This window comes from Acipenser ruthenus, chromosome 1 (assembly GCF_902713425.1).
Source record: "Acipenser ruthenus chromosome 1, fAciRut3.2 maternal haplotype, whole genome shotgun sequence".
NCBI classification, from domain to species: Eukaryota; Metazoa; Chordata; class Actinopteri; order Acipenseriformes; family Acipenseridae; genus Acipenser; species Acipenser ruthenus.
In genome coordinates, this window is record NC_081189.1 from 13,411,083 (window position 1) to 13,431,002 (window position 19,920).

Consider the following 19,920-nt stretch of genomic DNA (forward strand, 5'->3'; position numbering starts at 1 on the left):
GAAAGAAAGAAAGAAAGAAAGAAAGAAAGAAAGAAAGGTAGTTGGCCCAGTATTTTTTAAACCCCTTATTTAAACCCCAGAGATATGTTTTTATTATATAAGTACCCCTGTTCAGCAGTGTCTTTGGAATTGAATAAAAGTGGTCTACATATAATACAAAATCAGTGCATGTTACTAGAAAGACAAAAAGTAGTATCAATATTCAAAAAATGTCATTTATTTGAACTTAAAAGGTTGAACAAAAAACATGAATATCCTCAAACAATAATTTGACACTCAATATCAAAATAATTGTACAGAACATTTTACAATTTATACAATAAATGTTTAGTCATAGATCAAAGATACAGTAAATATTTTCAGACACGGATTTACAACATGCTCAGCATTTGGGATTCAGACTTGTGAAATGATTCATTTCCAGTCAGTTAAGACTTGTATTATTATTTTTTAAATAACACAATATTTGTACATATCTACATTGGTTTATGTTTTGTTATTTTAAACACAGAAAAACAATTTCAATATTTATAAATATTTCTCATTTATAGGGTCTGTCCAGATATTTACATTAGGAACTTTACACTTTATTCAGAGAGGAGGAGAAAGCGTAACAAGCAGTTTCTAAGAATCTTGGAGGGCGTTTGGTCTTTGTTCTGGGGTCTTCAAAAAAGGTGGCTTTTGAAAATCTTTGAGGTTGTTCTTCTCTTGTTGACGTTAAAGTCTACTGCTGGGGCCTAAAACATAAAGTATGTCAGTGAGTAATACAAATCAAAGTGACATCGCTCTATCTTTAATTATTATTTACCTGGTGAAAAACAGTAAAACCATTCAAGGAAATGAATGCAATACAAAAAACATTTATCTACATTTTCTGACAGTTGCTTAACTTTGAATAAAAAATATTTAGATTGTTCTATTTGAATATATACTGTTTTATATAAAATACATACATTTTCTTTGCGTTCTTAATGAAATTCTGTGAAAACTTGGATTTGGGATTCAGGCATCTCAGCTCTCCACTGTTCTTCAGTGTAACACTGTGGAGAAAAAAAAAGTTTACACGTCATTTTCAAAATAACCTAATAATTGATTTCTAAAAAACATGATCTCAATGACCTTTGTACATTCAGAAAAAAAAACAGACAGATTGGGATACTTACATAATCTCCAAGTTGCCACACGTCATTGATGCAGGAATCACATCTAACTTCTCAATGAGTCTTGGTTGAATAAAGTTGACACCATCTCCAAGGCAATGACAGCGACCCTTGCCAGGCATTGGTGAGCCTATAAAGTTAAATGGATGTAAATTTGATGATAGCTACTGTAATTATGGAAACAGTGCTTAACTTGCAGAAGCAAAAGTAACTGTGTACATTTATATAGCAGTTACTGTTGAATTTCTACAAAATAAAAATATGGTCAAAATATGTACAAAAATGAATACATTTAATGTTTCTTTGTTATAGAATTAGGCTCGATTTGATTATTAATGAGATTATTGCATGAATAAAAACAAAACGCTTCTGAAGCAGAATTCCTTTGCTGTGTATTGAGTTCTGACGCTTACCTTCAATAGCTGCACAGAACAAGACAGCAAGACACAGGATGGCTGTTGAGTTCATTGTTTTAGTCTTGTAATGTTTCTGTTGGTTCTTCAGGAGGAGTTTGTTCTCTTGATAGTTCAAGTGAAGTGCTGATGAAAAGGTGCACGAATCTGCAGTATTTATACCATTTCCACAGCCTAACAATCCACTGACATCCTGTCAACAAGCCAAGAAAAAAGGGAATTTCCCTTTGTGATTACATTGTTAACAAAAGGAGCTTCTCTTTCCACAAAACATGGCTGGTTTCTGGGAAATAAATGACTGAAGTAAAAGTGCATTGTCTGGAGAAATAGAAAGTCTTTGATGTAATCATTTTTTGTAATAAATAACGCAAGTTTATTTTCATATGATTTGACCAGTGTCTTGCATAATGCTAGGTAATGATACCATAACATGTACCTGTGCAATATTACTACAATTAAAATTATTGTTTTTCATAAATACTTTTTAATACCTGGATTTTGCATGCCATTAAAAAAAAGCTAACAAAAAAAAACATTATTATTATTTTTTAATTTATTATTTAAGTTACATAATTTTCTTATTTTATACATTTGTCGGTGTGGATATATTGAACATTGTAATATATCACTTTGTTTTATAATAGGGCTTACGGTTCCTCAGTTCAATAAAATTACAGAATATTTTTGCATGTCTAATTAGTGTTAGAGAATATACATTTGAATCAGGCAAATTGTTTTTAAAATAGCAGTGCACAATTTTTGCATTGTTTAATGGCATATATTTACCCTCTAATAAGACACTGCATAAATTAAAACAAAGTGTATACACTGGTAGTCATACTAGCATGACATTTCCCTTATTCTTAACATTTTTGTGAAAATATTCAATTACTTATTGATTGATTTTTTTTTAATTTATCTTGAGTTACAAATACAATGCATTCACTGGCACTGAAATCAATTTTAGCTTCTTATTTTACAACCATTTTTATGGTAAAAGTAATTATGAATGAATAAGAAATGTAAGGTAACGCAATAGTCATTGCACACTGGCAGCTGGAATCTCCCTGCTTCATCACAAAATGTGCCGAACTGGTACTGGGACCTCTTATAGACACAGCTGTAAAAGCATGGGATTTCCAAGAAGAGCAACTGTCCTGTTTAATTTGCTGGTCTCCTCTGAGCCCAGCTGTATATTCCAGCCCAGATATTGTAATATACATTTCAAGCATTTACTGACTGAGTCACACAACAAATTACATGCAGTAGTATTTTATACAGTCTTTTATCCTTCAGTCAATAGTTCATAACTAATTTCTTAGCTTTTAAAAAAGCTGTAATGCAAATATTTTATTTATTTCTGTTCCTAACACAATGGGATTGCTTGTTTTCCATGCAATTTATGCAAAAAAAATAAATCAGTTGGTAACTAAATTCTAAAGAAACAAACAACTTTGGAAAATGAGAGTACAATGCACAGTAGTTGAGTTATTTCTTACCAGTCTTGAAACATTATTAAGAGATGTATTTTTATTTGCACTGTTTTAGTAACACTAGTCTGATATACTGCTTGCACAAAAGCAGCCTTCTCTAAATTCAAATGTGAATAATGAAAAATATATATGCACTAGGAAGAAGTACATTTAAATGCATATCTACGGAGGCTGCGCTTAGTGTTTCCAATTGAAATTGAAACTGAGCTGTGAACAGGAATAACCTGTACATTAGCTCTAAAAGTATTAGTGGAGGTGGTGAAGAAGGTGGAACATGAATTTCATTCATAAAACAATAATACCAACCGGTCCCTAACCTCTGGTGATTCCCATTGTGGAGGGTGTTGTTATTGTATGTCAATATATTTCTGCTTTCCTTGTATTTGTTATGTATTTTAGGTTTCATATTCTTCTGAAGAGATATAGTATTAATGACATTACCGGCATGTTAGCAGGGATTTCAGACCGGTGAACACAGTGTCTACCCTGTTGCATTCTGTATGAATTAAATAATCAGAACGTTTATCTAAACCGCTTGGCTGGAAATGAACAGGTGATTTATTTCAAGATTCTTAACAGCCTCTTTCATGTTAGTGCTGGGAGGCATGGTGTAATTGTAATAACTGAAATAATTGTATCATGTTCTTTAGATTGTATTGTCCCTAAGCCAAGTATTAAAGCTACAATGCAATCTTAAGGCATTTGTAGAAACCATGTGATTTCCAGGAAGTACATCTGTTCTGTTTCACTTTGTTTTTTATTTGTTGCACAGTTGAGTCATCATTTTATAACCATAGTGACCACCTGCAGTTTAATGAATGAGGATCCATTTCAAAAAGGGAGATCATCTACCAGACTACTATGGTCTGTTTCTGCTAACACAGCCTTCACCAAATCCTTCTTTGAGGGTTTAGCCTACTGTACATATAATATCAGAAAAGTTTCTGTATAACAATAACCATTTTCATAAAATGATCAACCATTTCTTTACATTCACCCCCCCCCCCCCCCCCCCCCCGCCCCCCACCCCCCATTATCATTTCTAAAAAGATGACACTGCCACATCATAGTTTCATCACCATGCTGGAGAATTTTTGCTGACTAACAGAAATGTAATGATGCAGTGTCAATTTGGAGCATTAGTCACAAATACTGTAGCATACGATTTCATAAAAAATTAGAAATCATTATCAGAAATCATTTTTATACACAAAGGGCCCATTTACGAAGTGTTTGCTGTACACAAAACATGATTATCGTGTGCAGCATTTCAGTGGAACATACTCCTGAAAGGGTGGAATGTTGGTGAGCGAAATGGAAAAGTCACATGAAACATTAAAGGGAACATTGCTGTTAACAGGGGACTCTGCTATGCCCAGCTTGTCTTTCATATGATCAGGAAAACCTGTGTATTTAATTTTATACATTGAATTAAGCATTTTGTTCAACCGTCTTCAATACAAAACTAACAATTGCCACATATTGCTAATTTTATAATCAAAATGACCTCTTTTTTGGGGTGAAAAGGCTGAATATTTTCATGAGTAAGGCCTTTAAATGATTCAATTGTATCAAGATAAAATGATCATATTTCAACAACCCACCATACCAATTTTGTTGAGAAAAGGATTATCAAGGGTACATTTAGAGCTTTTTTGTAATTTCCACAATTTTCATGTTTTCCATGCAGAATTTTATTATTTAAACCAATTTTTACAAAAACTGTACCACAGTGGCACAGTACAACAGAGCTAATCGTGATCTGGAGAAAGTTAGCTTTAAAATGATACATGTTGTAGTCGTGTGGCCAATGGGCCCATTAAGTCACTCTGAAATGAGCCCCATCTGCTTAGCTACGAATAATCGAGCAAGGGATGGATTAACTGAACGTTGTAATCGCACATTAAAAGATCAACTAGCTAAGTGTCTGTATGACAAGCAGGATTCATGGGACATGAACCAAATACAATGATCTTACACACCAGTGTATGCACACTAGCACCCGCTACACGCCTTTCTTTTTGGTGTATGGCCGCGAGGCTCGTTTACCTGTGAATTTGCTATTTTCCGAACTTCATCACAACATAATAATAATAACCACTAACTTTTGTTTCGCCGTTTCCATTAATAATAATACTCATGGACAGCTTGCAAATAAACATTTTTGTAACATTTAACATGTGCCTGTTAAAATCTTAACTGGTACAGTTGTTTTGTAAATGAAGGTTTTTCATTTAATTACCTGTTGTGGCTATCTTTTATTTTAAACTAACACTATTGCTGTATATAAACACATGTTATCAATCCATCTGAATTTCTAAAGCAATGTTGATGCTGAAATTGTAATAGAAACATTTTCACTATTTGTGTGACTTTTAGACTTCCCTGCATACTTTGCAATGTGTGAGTCTGGGAACATGTCTACTACAGATTTGCTGAACTACTCACAACATGCTAAGGTCTCTGATTATGTAACTTTGTTGATCTCCGTTTTTCCTTTGATAACGAAAGATGTTACTGAAGTGCTGGTTTTCTGAGCGCCATAATGATACAATATCATATTTTTTTTTTTTTTACCGGACGAGGGCTTATCGCACACGCAGCCATAATCGATGGTCAACTACTGACTGCATAGGGCAGCAGTGTGGAGTAGTGGTTAGGGCTCTGGACTTTTGACTGGAGGGTTGTGGGTTCAATCCCCAGTGGGGGACACTGCTGTTGTACCCTTGAGCAAGGTACTTTACCTAGATTGCTCCAGTAAAAACCCAACTGTGTAAATGGGTAATTGTATGTAAAATAATGTGATATCTGTATAATGTGAAATAATGTATAATGTGATATCTTGTAACAATTGTAAGTCGCCCTGGATAAGGGCGTCTGCTAAGAAATAAATAATAATAATAATAATAATAATAATAATACCTGCCACAGGACTCCCCTGGGTCCTAAACACTGCTATGTACAGACAGGGATTGCAGTAACCAGATACCGTACCTGCCTTTTGCAGAAATCAAAGGTTTGCTGACAAAGGGGTTTAACAGTAGAGTTTTGAGCAAAATATGGGAGAACATCTGTCCTAGGAGCTGTCCGGGAGACGTGTCCAAAAAACAGGAGAGTCCCGGCAAATAAGGGAAAGTTGACAGGACTGCATTTCTCCCTGATTATTTCTTGTTATCTTGCTTCTTTTCAACATTTATTGTTTAGGGGCTCATAAAATACCGTAATAAACCTCTCACCTGTTTGAGTACATATTTGACTGGGGTTCTTCATTGGAACACCATGAAACCTGTTAATTACACAACAGACGTCATCACTCATTGGTTGTTTCTGACGAGCTGAGCTGAGAGTCCTCTGTGGTTGAATGGGACGGAGATACTAGTATCCAAAGTCAACAATAGGAAAGCGTCAGGTATGATTGACACAATTAACACATTTCATGATGTTTCAGTAAAGAACCCAATTAGGCTCAGCACCTTAAATTCTTTAAATGTTGTTTATTTTTTAATTTTTTTATGTAGCATATATGTGTTTTTTAGGTAGGATTGTTTTATTTCATGCCCCCCCCCCCTGCTGTTAAAACATTGTGCTATTTATTCTGCTTCACATCCTTTTCTGAGAGAAAGAAAGAAAGAAAGAAAGAAAGAAAGAAAGGCAGCTGGAAGTGTACAGTATATTTTTAACTGTAGTGACGCCTTGCGGTGTGATAAAAATGTGGCCCAATGTTTTTTTAATTCCCTTATTTAAACCCCAGAGATATGGTTTAATTATATAAGTTCCCCCTTTCAGCAGTGTCTTAATAGAATAAAAGTGGTCTACATATAATACAAAATCAGTGCATGTTACTAGAAAGACAAAAAGTAGTATCAATATTCAAAAATTGTGGTTTATTTGAACTTAAAAGGTTGAACAAAACACATGAATATCCTCAAAAAATAATTTATTTACAAAAGAAAATGTACAGAACATTTTACAATTTATACAATAAATGTTTAGTCATAGATCAAGATACAGTACATATATTCACACCCAGATTTACAACATGCTCAACATTTGGGATTCATACTTGTGAAATTATTCATTTTCAGTCCTTTAAAAGATTTCTCTCTCAAAACTATGTACACGAATAACAGTTAAGACTTTTTTTTTTTTTTTTAAATAACACCATATTTGTACATATCTACATTGGTTTAGGTTTTGTTATTTTAAACACAGAAAAACAATTTCAAATTGTTTTTTTATAAATATTTCTCATTTATAGGGTCTATCCAGATATTTACATTAGGAACTTTACACTTTATTCAGAGAGGAGGAGAAAGCGTAACAAGCAGTTTCTAAGAATCTTGGAGGGCGTTTGGTCTTTGTTCTGGGGTCTTCAAAAAAGGTGGCTTTTGAAAATCTTTGAGGTTGTTCTTCTCTTGTTGATGTTAAAGTCTACTGCTGGGGCCTAAAACATAAAGTATGTCAGTGAGTAATACAAATCAAAGTGACATCGCTCTATCTTTAATTATTATTTACCTGGTGAAAAACAGTAAAACCATTCAAGGAAATGAATGCAATACAAAAAACATTTATCTACATTTTCTGACAGTTGCTTAACTTTGAATAAAAAATATTTAGATTGTTCTATTTGAATATATACTGTTTTATATAAAATACATACATTTTCTTTGCGTTCTTAATGAAATTCTGTGAAAACTTGGATTTGGGATTCAGGCATCTCAGCTCTCCACTGTTCTTCAGTGTAACACTGTGGAGAAAAAAAAAGTTTACACGTCATTTTCCAAATTACCTATTAATTGATTTCTAAAAAACATGATCTCAATGACCTTTGTACATTCATAAAAAAACAGACAGATTGGGATACTTACATAATCTCCAAGTTGCCACATGTCATTGATGCAGGAATCACATCTAACTTCTCAATGAGTCTTGGTTGAATAAAGTTGACACCATCTCCAAGGCAATGACAGCGACCCTTGCCAGGCATTGGTGAGCCTATAAAGTTAAATGGATGTAAATTTGATGATAGCTACTGTAAGTATGGAAACAGTGCTTAACTTGCAGAAGCAAAAGTAACTGTGTACATTTATATAGCAGTTACTGTTGAATTTCTACAAAATAAAAATATGGTCAAAATATGTACAAAAATGAATACATTTAATGTTTCTTTGTTATAGAATTAGGCTCGATTTGATTATTAATGAGATTATTGCATGAATAAAAACAAAACGCTTCTGAAGCAGAATTCCTTTGCTGTGTATTGAGTTCTGACGCTTACCTTCAATAGCTGCACAGAACAAGACAGCAAGACACAGGATGGCTGTTGAGTTCATTGTTTTAGTCTTGTAATGTTTCTGTTGGTTCTTCAGGAGGAGTTTGTTCTCTTGATAGTTCAAGTGAAGTGCTGATGAAAAGGTGCACGAATCTGCAGTATTTATACCATTTCCACAGCCTAACAATCCACTGACATCCTGTCAACAAGCCAAGAAAAAAGGGAATTTCCCTTTGTGATTACATTGTTAACAAAAGGAGCTTCTCTTTCCACAAAACATGGCTGGTTTCTGGGAAATAAATGACTGAAGTAAAAGTGCATTGTCTGGAGAAATAGAAAGTCTTTGATGTAATCATTTTTTGTAATAAATAACGCAAGTTTATTTTCATATGATTTGACCAGTGTCTTGCATAATGCTAGGTAATGATACCATAACATGTACCTGTGCAATATTACTACAATTAAAATTATTGTTTTTCATAAATACTTTTTAATACCTGGATTTTGCATGCCATTAAAAAAAAGCTAACAAAAAAAAACATTATTATTATTTTTTAATTTATTATTTAAGTTACATAATTTTCTTATTTTATACATTTGTCGGTGTGGATATATTGAACATTGTAATATATCACTTTGTTTTATAATAGGGCTTACGGTTCCTCAGTTCAATAAAATTACAGAATATTTTTGCATGTCTAATTAGTGTTAGAGAATATACATTTGAATCAGGCAAATTGTTTTTAAAATAGCAGTGCACAATTTTTGCATTGTTTAATGGCATATATTTACCCTCTAATAAGACACTGCATAAATTAAAACAAAGTGTATACACTGGTAGTCATACTAGCATGACATTTCCCTTATTCTTAACATTTTTGTGAAAATATTCAATTACTTATTGATTGATTTTTTTTTAATTTATCTTGAGTTACAAATACAATGCATTCACTGGCACTGAAATCAATTTTAGCTTCTTATTTTACAACCATTTTTATGGTAAAAGTAATTATGAATGAATAAGAAATGTAAGGTAACGCAATAGTCATTGCACACTGGCAGCTGGAATCTCCCTGCTTCATCACAAAATGTGCCGAACTGGTACTGGGACCTCTTATAGACACAGCTGTAAAAGCATGGGATTTCCAAGAAGAGCAACTGTCCTGTTTAATTTGCTGGTCTCCTCTGAGCCCAGCTGTATATTCCAGCCCAGATATTGTAATATACATTTCAAGCATTTACTGACTGAGTCACACAACAAATTACATGCAGTAGTATTTTATACAGTCTTTTATCCTTCAGTCAATAGTTCATAACTAATTTCTTAGCTTTTAAAAAAGCTGTAATGCAAATATTTTATTTATTTCTGTTCCTAACACAATGGGATTACTTGTTTTCCATGCAATTTATGCAAAAAAAATAAATCAGTTGGTAACTAAATTCTAAAGAAACAAACAACTTTGGAAAATGAGAGTACAATGCACAGTAGTTGAGTTATTTCTTACCAGTCTTGAAACATTATTAAGAGATGTATTTTTATTTGCACTGTTTTAGTAACACTAGTCTGATATACTGCTTGCACAAAAGCAGCCTTCTCTAAATTCAAATGTGAATAATGAAAAATATATATGCACTAGGAAGAAGTACATTTAAATGCATATCTACGGAGGCTGCGCTTAGTGTTTCCAATTGAAATTGAAACTGAGCTGTGAACAGGAATAACCTGTACATTAGCTCTAAAAGTATTAGTGGAGGTGGTGAAGAAGGTGGAACATGAATTTCATTCATAAAACAATAATACCAACCGGTCCCTAACCTCTGGTGATTCCCATTGTGGAGGGTGTTGTTATTGTATGTCAATATATTTCTGCTTTCCTTGTATTTGTTATGTATTTTAGGTTTCATATTCTTCTGAAGAGATATAGTATTAATGACATTACCGGCATGTTAGCAGGGATTTCAGACCGGTGAACACAGTGTCTACCCTGTTGCATTCTGTATGAATTAAATAATCAGAACGTTTATCTAAACCGCTTGGCTGGAAATGAACAGGTGATTTATTTCAAGATTCTTAACAGCCTCTTTCATGTTAGTGCTGGGAGGCATGGTGTAATTGTAATAACTGAAATAATTGTATCATGTTCTTTAGATTGTATTGTCCCTAAGCCAAGTATTAAAGCTACAATGCAATCTTAAGGCATTTGTAGAAACCATGTGATTTCCAGGAAGTACATCTGTTCTGTTTCACTTTGTTTTTTATTTGTTGCACAGTTGAGTCATCATTTTATAACCATAGTGACCACCTGCAGTTTAATGAATGAGGATCCATTTCAAAAAGGGAGATTATCTACCAGACTACTATGGTCTGTTTCTGCTAACACAGCCTTCACCAAATCCTTCTTTGAGGGTTTAGCCTACTGTACATTTAATATCAGAAAAGTTTCTGTATAACAATTTTCAAAAAATGATCAACCATTTCTTTACATTCACCCCCCCGCCCCCCACCCCCCACCCCCCATTATCATTTCTAAAAAGATGACACTGCCACATCATAGTTTCATCACCATGCTGGAGAATTTTTGCTGACTAACAGAAATGTAATGATGCAGTGTCAATTTGGAGCATTAGTCACAAATACTGTAGCATACGATTTCATAAAAAATTAGAAATCATTACCAGAAATCATTTTTATACACAAAGGGCCCATTTACGAAGTGTTTGCTGTACACAAAACATGATTATCGTGTGCAGCATTTCAGTGGAACATACTCCTGAAAGGGTGGAATGGTGGGGAGCGAAATGGAAAAGTTACATGAAACATTAAAGGGAACACTGCTGTTGACAGGGGACTCTGCTATGCCCAGCTTGTCTTTCATATGATCAGGAAAACCTGTGTATTTAATTTTATACATTGAATTAAGCATTTTGTTCAACCGTCTTCAATACAAAACTAACAATTGCCACATATTGCTAATTTTATAATCAAAATGACCTCTTTTTTGGGGTGAAAAGGCTGAATATTTTCATGAGTAAGGCCTTTAAATGATTCAATTGTATCAAGTTAAAATGATCATATTTCAACAACCCACCATACCAATTTTGTTGAGAAAAGGATTGTCAAGGGTACATTTAGAGCTTTTTTGTAATTTCCACAATTTTCATGTTTTCCATGCAGAATTTTAGTATTTAAACCAATTTTTACAAAAACTGTACCACAGTGGCACAGTACAACAGAGCTAATCTTGATGTGGAGAAAGTTAGCTTTAAAATGATACATGTTGTAGTCGTGTGGCCAATGGGCCCATTAAGTCACTCTGAAATGTGCCCCATCTGCTTAGCTACGAATAATCGAGCAGGGGATGGATTAATTGCACGTTGTAATCGCACATTAAAAGATCAACTAGCTAAGTGTCTGTATGACAAGCAGGATTCATTGGACATGAACCAAATACAATGATCTTACAACACCAGTGTATGCACACTAGCACCTGCTACACGCCTTTCTTTTTGGTGTATGGCCGCGAGGCTCGTTTGCCTGTGAATTTGCTATTTTCCGAACTTCATCACAACATAATAATAATAACCACTGACTTTTGTTTTGCCTTTTCCATTAATAATAATACTCACGGTCAGCTTGCAAATAAACATTTCTGTAACATTTAACATGTGCCTGTTAAAATCTTAACTGGTACTGTTGTTTTGTAAATGAAGGATATTCATTTAATTACCTGTTGTGGCTGTTGTGGGCGGCAGGTTTTGTCCTGGGATGTGAGGCCATGTTTGGCGGGGGTGTGCACGCACACATAGCCAGGGCTGAAACAGAAGGCAGCAAGCTCAATGTTAGTGCATGGAGGGGGGAATCTCTGCAGACATGTTGTGAAGTAATAGTCACATTTTAAACGGTATGTTGTTAATTGTATTTATATCAATGGGGTGTTTTATCAGTGAAGTTTACTCCAAGGGGGAGGAGCCAAAACAAGGTGGGTGTTTGGTACTTTGACATTGACCTCGTCATCAAAGGACGAGTTGTGGCACGTACTTTATAGCAAGAAAAAAACCCTCGAAATTCAATACATCCTTCGTAAAACAATATATAAAAAAAGCCAAAATACACAACAAAGTGGAACTGCAGCGTTATACACATATGTGGCGGATCAATAATACCACTGTCAGTAACATTTCATTGTCAGCTACCTTCTGTTTTAAACTAACACACTATTGCTGTATATAAACACATATTATCAATCCATCTGAATTTCTAAAGCAATGTTGATGCTGAAATTGTAATAGAAACGTTTTTCACTATTTGTGTGACTTTTAGACTTCCCTGCATACTTTGCAATGTGTGAGTCTGGGAACATGTCTACTACAGATCTGCTGAACTACTCACAACATGCTAAGGTCTCTGATTATGTAACTTTGTTGATCTCCGTTTTTAATTTGGTAACGAAAGATGTTACTGAAGTGCTGGTTTTCTGAGCGCCATAATGATACAATATCATAATTTTTTTTTTTTTACCGGACGAGGGCTTATCGCACACGCAGCCATAATCGATGGTCAACTACTGACTGCATACCTGCCACAGGGCTCCCCTGGGTCCTAAACACTGCTAGGTACAGACAGGGATTGCAGTAACCAGATACCGTACCTGCCTTTTGCAGAAATCAAAGGTTTGCTGACAAAGGGGTTTAACAGTAGAGTTTTGAGCAAAATACGGGAGAACATCTGTCCCAGGAGCTGTCCGGGAGACGTGTCCAAAAAACAGGAAAGTCCCGGCAAATAAGGGAGAGTTGACAGGACTGCATTTCTCCCTGATTATTTCTTGTTATCTTGCTTCTTTTCAACATTTATTGTTTAGGGGCTCATAAAATACCGTAATAAACCTCTCACCTGTTTGAGTACATATTTGACTGGGGTTCTTCATTGGAACACCATGAAACCTGTTAATTACACAACAGACGTCATCACTTATTGGTTGTTTCTGACCAGCTGAGCTGAGAGTCCTCTGTGATTGAATGGGACGGAGATACTAGTATCCAAAGTCAACAATAGGAAAGCGTCAGGTACGATTGACACAATTAACACATTTCATGATGTTTCAATAAAGAACCCAAGTAGCTCAGCACCTTACATTCTTTATATGTTATTTATTTATTTATTTTTTTATGTAGCATATATGTGTTTTTTAGGTAGGATTGTTTTATTTCATGCCCCCCTCCCCCCTGCTGTTAAAACATTGTGCTATTTATTCTGCTTCGCATCCTTTTCTGAGCAAGAAAGACAGAAAGAAAGAAAGAAAGAAAGAAAGAAAGAAAGGCAGCTGGAAGTGTACAGTATATTTTTAACTGTAGTGAGGCCTTGCGCTGTGATAAAAATGTGGCCCAATATTTTTTTAATTCCCTTATTTAAACCCCAGAGATAGGGTTTAATTATATAAGTTCCCCCTTTCAGCAGTGTCTTAATAGAATAAAAGTGGTCTACATATAATACAAAATCACTGCATGTTACTAGAAAGACAAAAAGTAGTATCAATATTCAAAAATTGTGGTTTATTTGAACTTAAAAGGTTGAACAAAACACATGAATATCCTCAAAAAATACTTTATTTACAAAAAAAAATTGTACAGAACATTTTACAATTTATACAATAAATGTTTAGTCATAGATCAAGATACAGTACATATATTCACACCCAGATTTACAACATGCTCAACATTTGGGATTCGGACTTGTGAAATTATTCATTTTCAGTCCTTTAAAAAATTTCTCTCTCAAAACTATGTACACGAATAACAGTTTTTTTTTTTTTTGTTTTTTTTTAAATAACACCATATTTGTACATATCTACATTGGTTTAGGTTTTGTTATTTTAAACACAGAAAAACAATTTCAATATTCATAAATATTTCTCATTTATAGGGTCTATCCAGATATTTACATTAGGAACTTTACACTTTATTCAGAGAGGAGGAGAAAGCGTAACAAGCAGTTTCTAAGAATCTTGGAGGGCGTTTGGTCTTTGTTCTGGGGTCTTCTACAAAGGTGGCTTTTGAAAATCTTTGAGGTTGTTCTTCTCTTGTTGATGTTAAAGTCTACTGCTGGGACCTAAAACATAAAGTATGTCAGTGAGTAATACAAATCAAAGTGACATCGCTCTATCTTTAATTATTATTTACCTGGTGAAAAACAGTAAAACCATTCAAGGAACTGAATGCAATACAAAAAACATGTATCTACATTTTCTGACAGTTGCTTAACTTTGAATAAAAAATATTTAGATTGTTCTATTTGAATATATACTGTTTTATATAAAATACATACATTTTCTTTGCGTTCTTAATGAAATTCTGTGAAAACTTGGATTTGGGATTCAGGCATCTCAGCTCTCCACTGTTCTTCAGTGTAACACTGTGGAGAAAAAAAAAGTTTACACGTCATTTTCAAAATAACCTAATAATTGATTTCTAAAAAATATGATCTCAATGACTTTCGTACAGCAGAAAAAAAACAGACAGATTGGGATACTTACATAATCTCCAAGTTGCCACACGTCGTTGATGCAGGAATCACATCTAACTTCTCAATGAGTCTTGGCTGAATAAAGTTGACACCATCTCCAAGGCAAAGGCAACGGCCCCTGCCAGTCATTGGTGAACCTAAAAAGTTAAATGGATGTAAATTTGATGATAGCTACTGTAATTATGAAAACAGTGCTTAACTTGCAGAAGCAAAAGTAACTGTGTACATTTATATAGCAGTTACTGTTGAATTTCTACAAAATAAAAATATGGTCAAAATATGTACAAAAATGAATACATTTAATGTTTCTTTGTTATAGAATTAGGCTCGATTTGATTATTAATGAGATTATTGCATGAATAAAAACAAAACGCTTCTGAAGCAGAATTCCTTTGCTGTGCATTGAGTTCTGACGCTTACCTTCAATAGCTGCACAGAACAAGACAGCAAGGCACAGGATGGCTGTTGAGTTCATTGTTTTAGTCTTGTAATGTTTCTGTTGGTTTTTCAGGAGGAGTTTGTTCTCTTGATATTTCAAGTGAAGTGCTGATGAAAAGGTGCACGAATCTGCAGTATTTATACCATTTCCACAGCCTAACAATCCACTGACATCCTGTCAACAAGCCAAGAAAAAAGGGAATTTCCCTTTGTGATTACATTGTTAACAAAAGGAGCTTCTCTTTCCACAAAACATGGCTGGTTTCTGGGAAATAAGTGACTGGAGTAAAAGTGCATTGTCTGGAGAAATAGAAAGTCTTTGATGTAATCATTTTTTGTAATAAATAACGCAAGTTTATTTTCATATGATTTGACCAGTGTCTTGCATAATGCTAGGTAATGATACCATAACATTTACCTGTGTAATATTATTACAATTAAAATTATTGTTTTTCATAAATACATTTTAATACCTGGATTTTGCATGCCATTAATAAAAGCTAAAAACAAAACAAAAAAAAGGATTATTATTATTATTATTATTATTATTATTATTATTATTATTATTATTATTATTATTATTATTATTATTATTATTAATTTATTATTTTTAAGTTACATCATTTGCTTATTTTATACATTTGTCAGTGTGGATATATTGAACATTGTAATATATTACTTTGTTTTATAATAGGGCTTACGGTTCCTCAGTTCAATAAAATTACAGAATATCTTTGCATGTCTAATTAGGGTTAGAAAATATACACACAAATTGTTTTTAAAATAGCAGCGCACAATTTACTTTTGCATTGTTTAATGGCATATATTTACCCTCTAATAAGACACTGCATAAATGAAAACAAAGTGTATACCCTGGTAGTCATAATAGCATTTTCCTTATTCTTGACATTTTTGTGTAAATACTCACTACTGTATTGATTGATTTTTTTTATTTATCTAGAGTTACAAATACAATGCATTCACTGGCACTGAAATAAATATTAGCTTCTTATTTTACAACCATTTTTATGGTAAAAGTAATTATGAATAAGAAATGTAAGGTGACGCAATAGTCATTGCTTAACTGTTGGCACACTGGCAGCTGGAATCTCCCTGCTTCATCACAAAATGTGCCGAACTGGTACTGGGACCTCTTATAGACACAGCTGTAAAAGCATGGGATTTCCAAGAAGAGCAACTGTCCTGTTTAATTTGCTGGTCTCCTCTGAGCCCAGCTGTTATATTCCAGCCCAGATATTGTAATATACATTTCAAGCATTTACTGACTGAGTCACACAACAAATTACATGCAGTAGTATTTTATACAGTCTTTTATCCTTCAGTCAATAGTTCATAACTGATTTCTTTGCTTTTAAAAAAGCTGTAATGCAAATATTGTATTAATTTCTGTTCCTGACAAAATGGAATTACTTGTTTTCCATACAATTTATCCACAAAAAAAAAACTCTGTTGGTCACTAAATTCTAAAGAAACAAGCAACTTGAAAGTACAATGCACAGTAGTTGAGTTATTTCTTACCAGTCTTGAAACATTATTAACAGTTGTATTTTTATTTACACTGTTTTAGTAACACTAGTCTGATATACTGCTTGCACAAAAGCAGCCTTCTTTAAATTAAAATCTGAATAATGAAAAAATACACTGGAAACAAGTACATTTAAATTCATATCTACAGGGGCTATGCTACTGTTTGTGGAATAGAAACCGAAACTGAGCCGTGAACAGGAATAACCTGTACATTAGCCCTAAAAATATTAGTGGAGGTGGTGAAGAATGTGGAACATGAATTTAATTCATAAAACAATAATACCTGATATAGAGGGAATTACCATAGCCAAACTGGTCCCATTGTGGAGGGTGCTGTGACTGTATTTCAATATATTTCTTCTTTACTTGTATTTGTTATCTATTTTAGGCTTCGTATTCTTCTGAAGAGATACAGCAGTTTTAACAGTGACAGTGTGTGAGAAGTACTCCTTGGGACAAGTACAGAGCAGTTAGAAGCAGTTTGAAAGCAGGTTGACAGCTGTAGAAACTAAACTTAAACTTACAACAATAAAAAAATTAATAACATGGCCTTCAAGCCAGTAGTCTGTGACACCTGCATGACGTGGGAAATCCGAGAAACCCAGCACTTAAACCAAGTGTGTGTAAAGTGCTGCACGATCCAAAAGTGTGTAAAGTGCTGCACGATCCACAAATGAGACAGCAACAGGAGCTTGAGGAGCTGGCACACTCACAATTCTGGAAGTTTACACCCCTAACAGACAGAAAGCCACCAGTCACAAATGTTGTTGAAGCTGATACCCTGGGATCCTTCAAGAAGCTGCTTGATGAGATTCTTGGAACAATAAGTTACTAAAAACCAAATGAGCAAGATTGGCCGAATGGCCTCCTCTCGTTTGCAAACTTTCTTAAGTTCTTATGTTCTTATGTTCTATTACTGACAGTTTCTGGTGATTAAGTCTCCTACTTTGTAAGCAGGGATTTTGGATTGGTGCACACACAGGGGCTTATATAGGCTGATAGTGCAAACAATTGCAGCTGCAATATCCAAAATCGCCTAGCGGCCAGGCAGTTATTTTGCACTGCGGCCTATGTAAGCTTAAAAGCAATGCAAATTATGTCAGAGGAAGGGCAGCAAAGTCCTCTATGTGCACAGAAAAGAAAATAAACGTTTTAAACCAAAAATACATCTTTTCAGAAATGAACATGACTTATTTTTTTTAACAGCCACTTACATGTTAGTGCTGGGAGGCATGGTGGAATTGTATCTTTGAGTCTTTCATGTTCTTTAGATTGCATTGTTCCCAAGCCAAGTATTAAAGCTACCATGCAATCCTAAGGTATTTGCAGAAACCATGTCATTTTCAGGAAGGCATGTTTCATTTTCTTTATTCATTGCACAGTCATGCAGGTCATGACAGCATGCAGTCGGGTCATCTTTTTATAACCTTAATGACTACTGGCAGTTTGAATGAGGATCCATTTCAAAGAGGGAGATACTACTGTGGTCTGTTTCTGCTAACACAGCCTTCACCAAATCCTTCTTTGAGGGTTTAGCTTACTGTACATATACCACAAAAGTTTCTGTATAGCAATAACCATTTTCAATAAATTACTAACCATTTCTTTACATACTCTCTGCAGCTTCCAATACACAAGGCTTAGTGGTGCAACTACTTTCTAAAAAACACAGCATTCCTGTAGCACCAAGGATTTACGTACAAGTGTTGTTTTCCATTCTTAATGCACCAATTGTGTAGCATCTTGCAACTTTTTGTTTTTACTTATATACTGAATGAGTTATATGCATGTTTGAGAATCAAGAATTTAGGTGTAGAAAGTTATATAATGGTACACTAAAACATGAAAATTGGACTGTGGCAGAGCAGGGCTCTGCCCTTGGTAATAATGGCAGGGATGGAGTTAAATTCTTCTCCATGCCCAGGTTGATTGCGTCAGGTGGGAGCAATCAACCAATTAATTATTCAATTAGTCACCAGCCACCTGGCATAAAAGGAGACCTCAGCCTCCCTCTGGGGGTAAGTTCTGGAAGGAGAGGAAGCAAGAGTGGGTGTCTGTGTGTGCTGTTTGTGTTCATTTTTGTTTAATCCAGTGAAGGTTATGCCCAGCCTGGAAGCCTTATTTTGTTGTAAGTTTTGTTTTGTGTTTATTGTCTGTGTTTTGAAACCTTTTTGTTTCGCCCTTGGGCCGGTTTATTTTGTATTTTTGTATATTAAAAACTTTATTTTTGAAATTTCAAACTGTCTCTGAGCCTCAACCTCTGTCATCCTGTCACATGGACACTTCACAAAAAAAAAAAAAGAATACTTCCAAATGCTTTACTGTTTCCCAAAAAACTGTTTTCACGCAGATTGGGTGTTTAAAACACCATAAACACAGGTGTTTAAATTGTGTGTAATGTGAAGCTACAGTGGAGTGCTATTGCAGTGAAGCTACGCACCGTCCTACTGTACTTGACTGGCTGTAATATGAATGGTGCTTAATGAAACAAACTCAGCATCGTGCCACAGATACCACTCCAGCATGTCAATAACACATAAGACAAATCACACAGTATTAACCCATTAAGTACAAAATACATTTTTCTTTGAAAAAATCAGAACGCAAGCTGTATTTATGTAATTTGATGCATTACATTTAGACTAAACTTTTGCAGTTAAAAATATTAAAGAAAGTTATTATAATGATACAGTTAAAGAGAAAATGTAATTAACAGGTACAGTGCCTATAAAAAGTCTACACCCCCTTTCAAAATTGAATGAAGCAAAGTATAGAGAAGTCCTTGAGGAAAACCTGCTGCCCTCTGCAAGAAAGCTGAAACTGAGAGGGAAGTTCACCTTTCAGCATGACAATGACCCAAAGTACACAGCCAAAGCTACACTGGAGTGGCTAAGGAACAAAAAGGTAAATGTCCTTGAGTGGCCCAGTCAGAGCCCCAACCTAAATCCAATCGAAAATTTGTGGCGTGACTTGAAGATTGCTGTCCATCAAAGCTCCCCAAGGAACTTGACAGAACTTGAACAGTTTTGTAAAGAAGAGTGGTCAGATATTGTCAAATCTGGGTGTGCAAAGTTGG

The 19,920-nt window shown here is 34.5% G+C and overlaps 2 protein-coding genes across 2 annotated transcripts; both read right to left on the bottom strand.

Moving 5' to 3' along the window:
- Positions 1 to 201: 201 nt before the first annotated feature.
- LOC117403598 (C-X-C motif chemokine 11-1-like) lies at positions 202 to 1,689 on the bottom strand. Its single transcript, XM_034912104.2, has 4 exons — positions 1,574 to 1,689; positions 1,164 to 1,290; positions 954 to 1,040; positions 202 to 737 (listed from the first exon to the last, which is right to left on the bottom strand). Exons 1-4 carry the CDS (start codon positions 1,626 to 1,628, stop codon positions 725 to 727), a joined length of 282 nt encoding a protein of 93 aa, XP_034767995.2. The 5' UTR covers positions 1,629 to 1,689; the 3' UTR covers positions 202 to 724.
- Positions 1,690 to 13,918: 12,229 nt separating this feature from the next.
- LOC117403597 (C-X-C motif chemokine 11-1-like) lies at positions 13,919 to 15,414 on the bottom strand. The gene is made up of 4 exons (XM_034005810.3): positions 15,279 to 15,414; positions 14,869 to 14,995; positions 14,661 to 14,747; positions 13,919 to 14,444 (listed from the first exon to the last, which is right to left on the bottom strand). The coding sequence occupies exons 1-4, from the start codon at positions 15,331 to 15,333 to the stop codon at positions 14,432 to 14,434; spliced, it is 282 nt and encodes a 93-aa protein (XP_033861701.3). The 5' UTR covers positions 15,334 to 15,414; the 3' UTR covers positions 13,919 to 14,431.
- Between the last annotated feature and the right edge of the window lie 4,506 nt (positions 15,415 to 19,920).

Bases quoted from the DNA above. Each gene is read 5' to 3' on its own strand.
- LOC117403597 (XM_034005810.3), bottom strand. From the start codon at position 15,333: ATGAACTCAACAGCCATCCTGTGCCTTGCTGTCTTGTTCTGTGCAGCT. The intron at 14,996-15,278 runs GTAAGCGTCAGA...TTAACTTTTTAG, and splicing joins GTTCTGTGCAGCTATTGAAG to GTTCACCAATGACTGGCAGG. The intron at 14,748-14,868 runs GTAAGTATCCCA...TTTTCTCCACAG, and splicing joins TGTGGCAACTTGGAGATTAT to TGTTACACTGAAGAACAGTG.
- LOC117403598 (XM_034912104.2), bottom strand. From the start codon at position 1,628: ATGAACTCAACAGCCATCCTGTGTCTTGCTGTCTTGTTCTGTGCAGCT. The intron at 1,291-1,573 runs GTAAGCGTCAGA...TTAACTTTATAG, and splicing joins GTTCTGTGCAGCTATTGAAG to GCTCACCAATGCCTGGCAAG. The intron at 1,041-1,163 runs GTAAGTATCCCA...TTTTCTCCACAG, and splicing joins TGTGGCAACTTGGAGATTAT to TGTTACACTGAAGAACAGTG.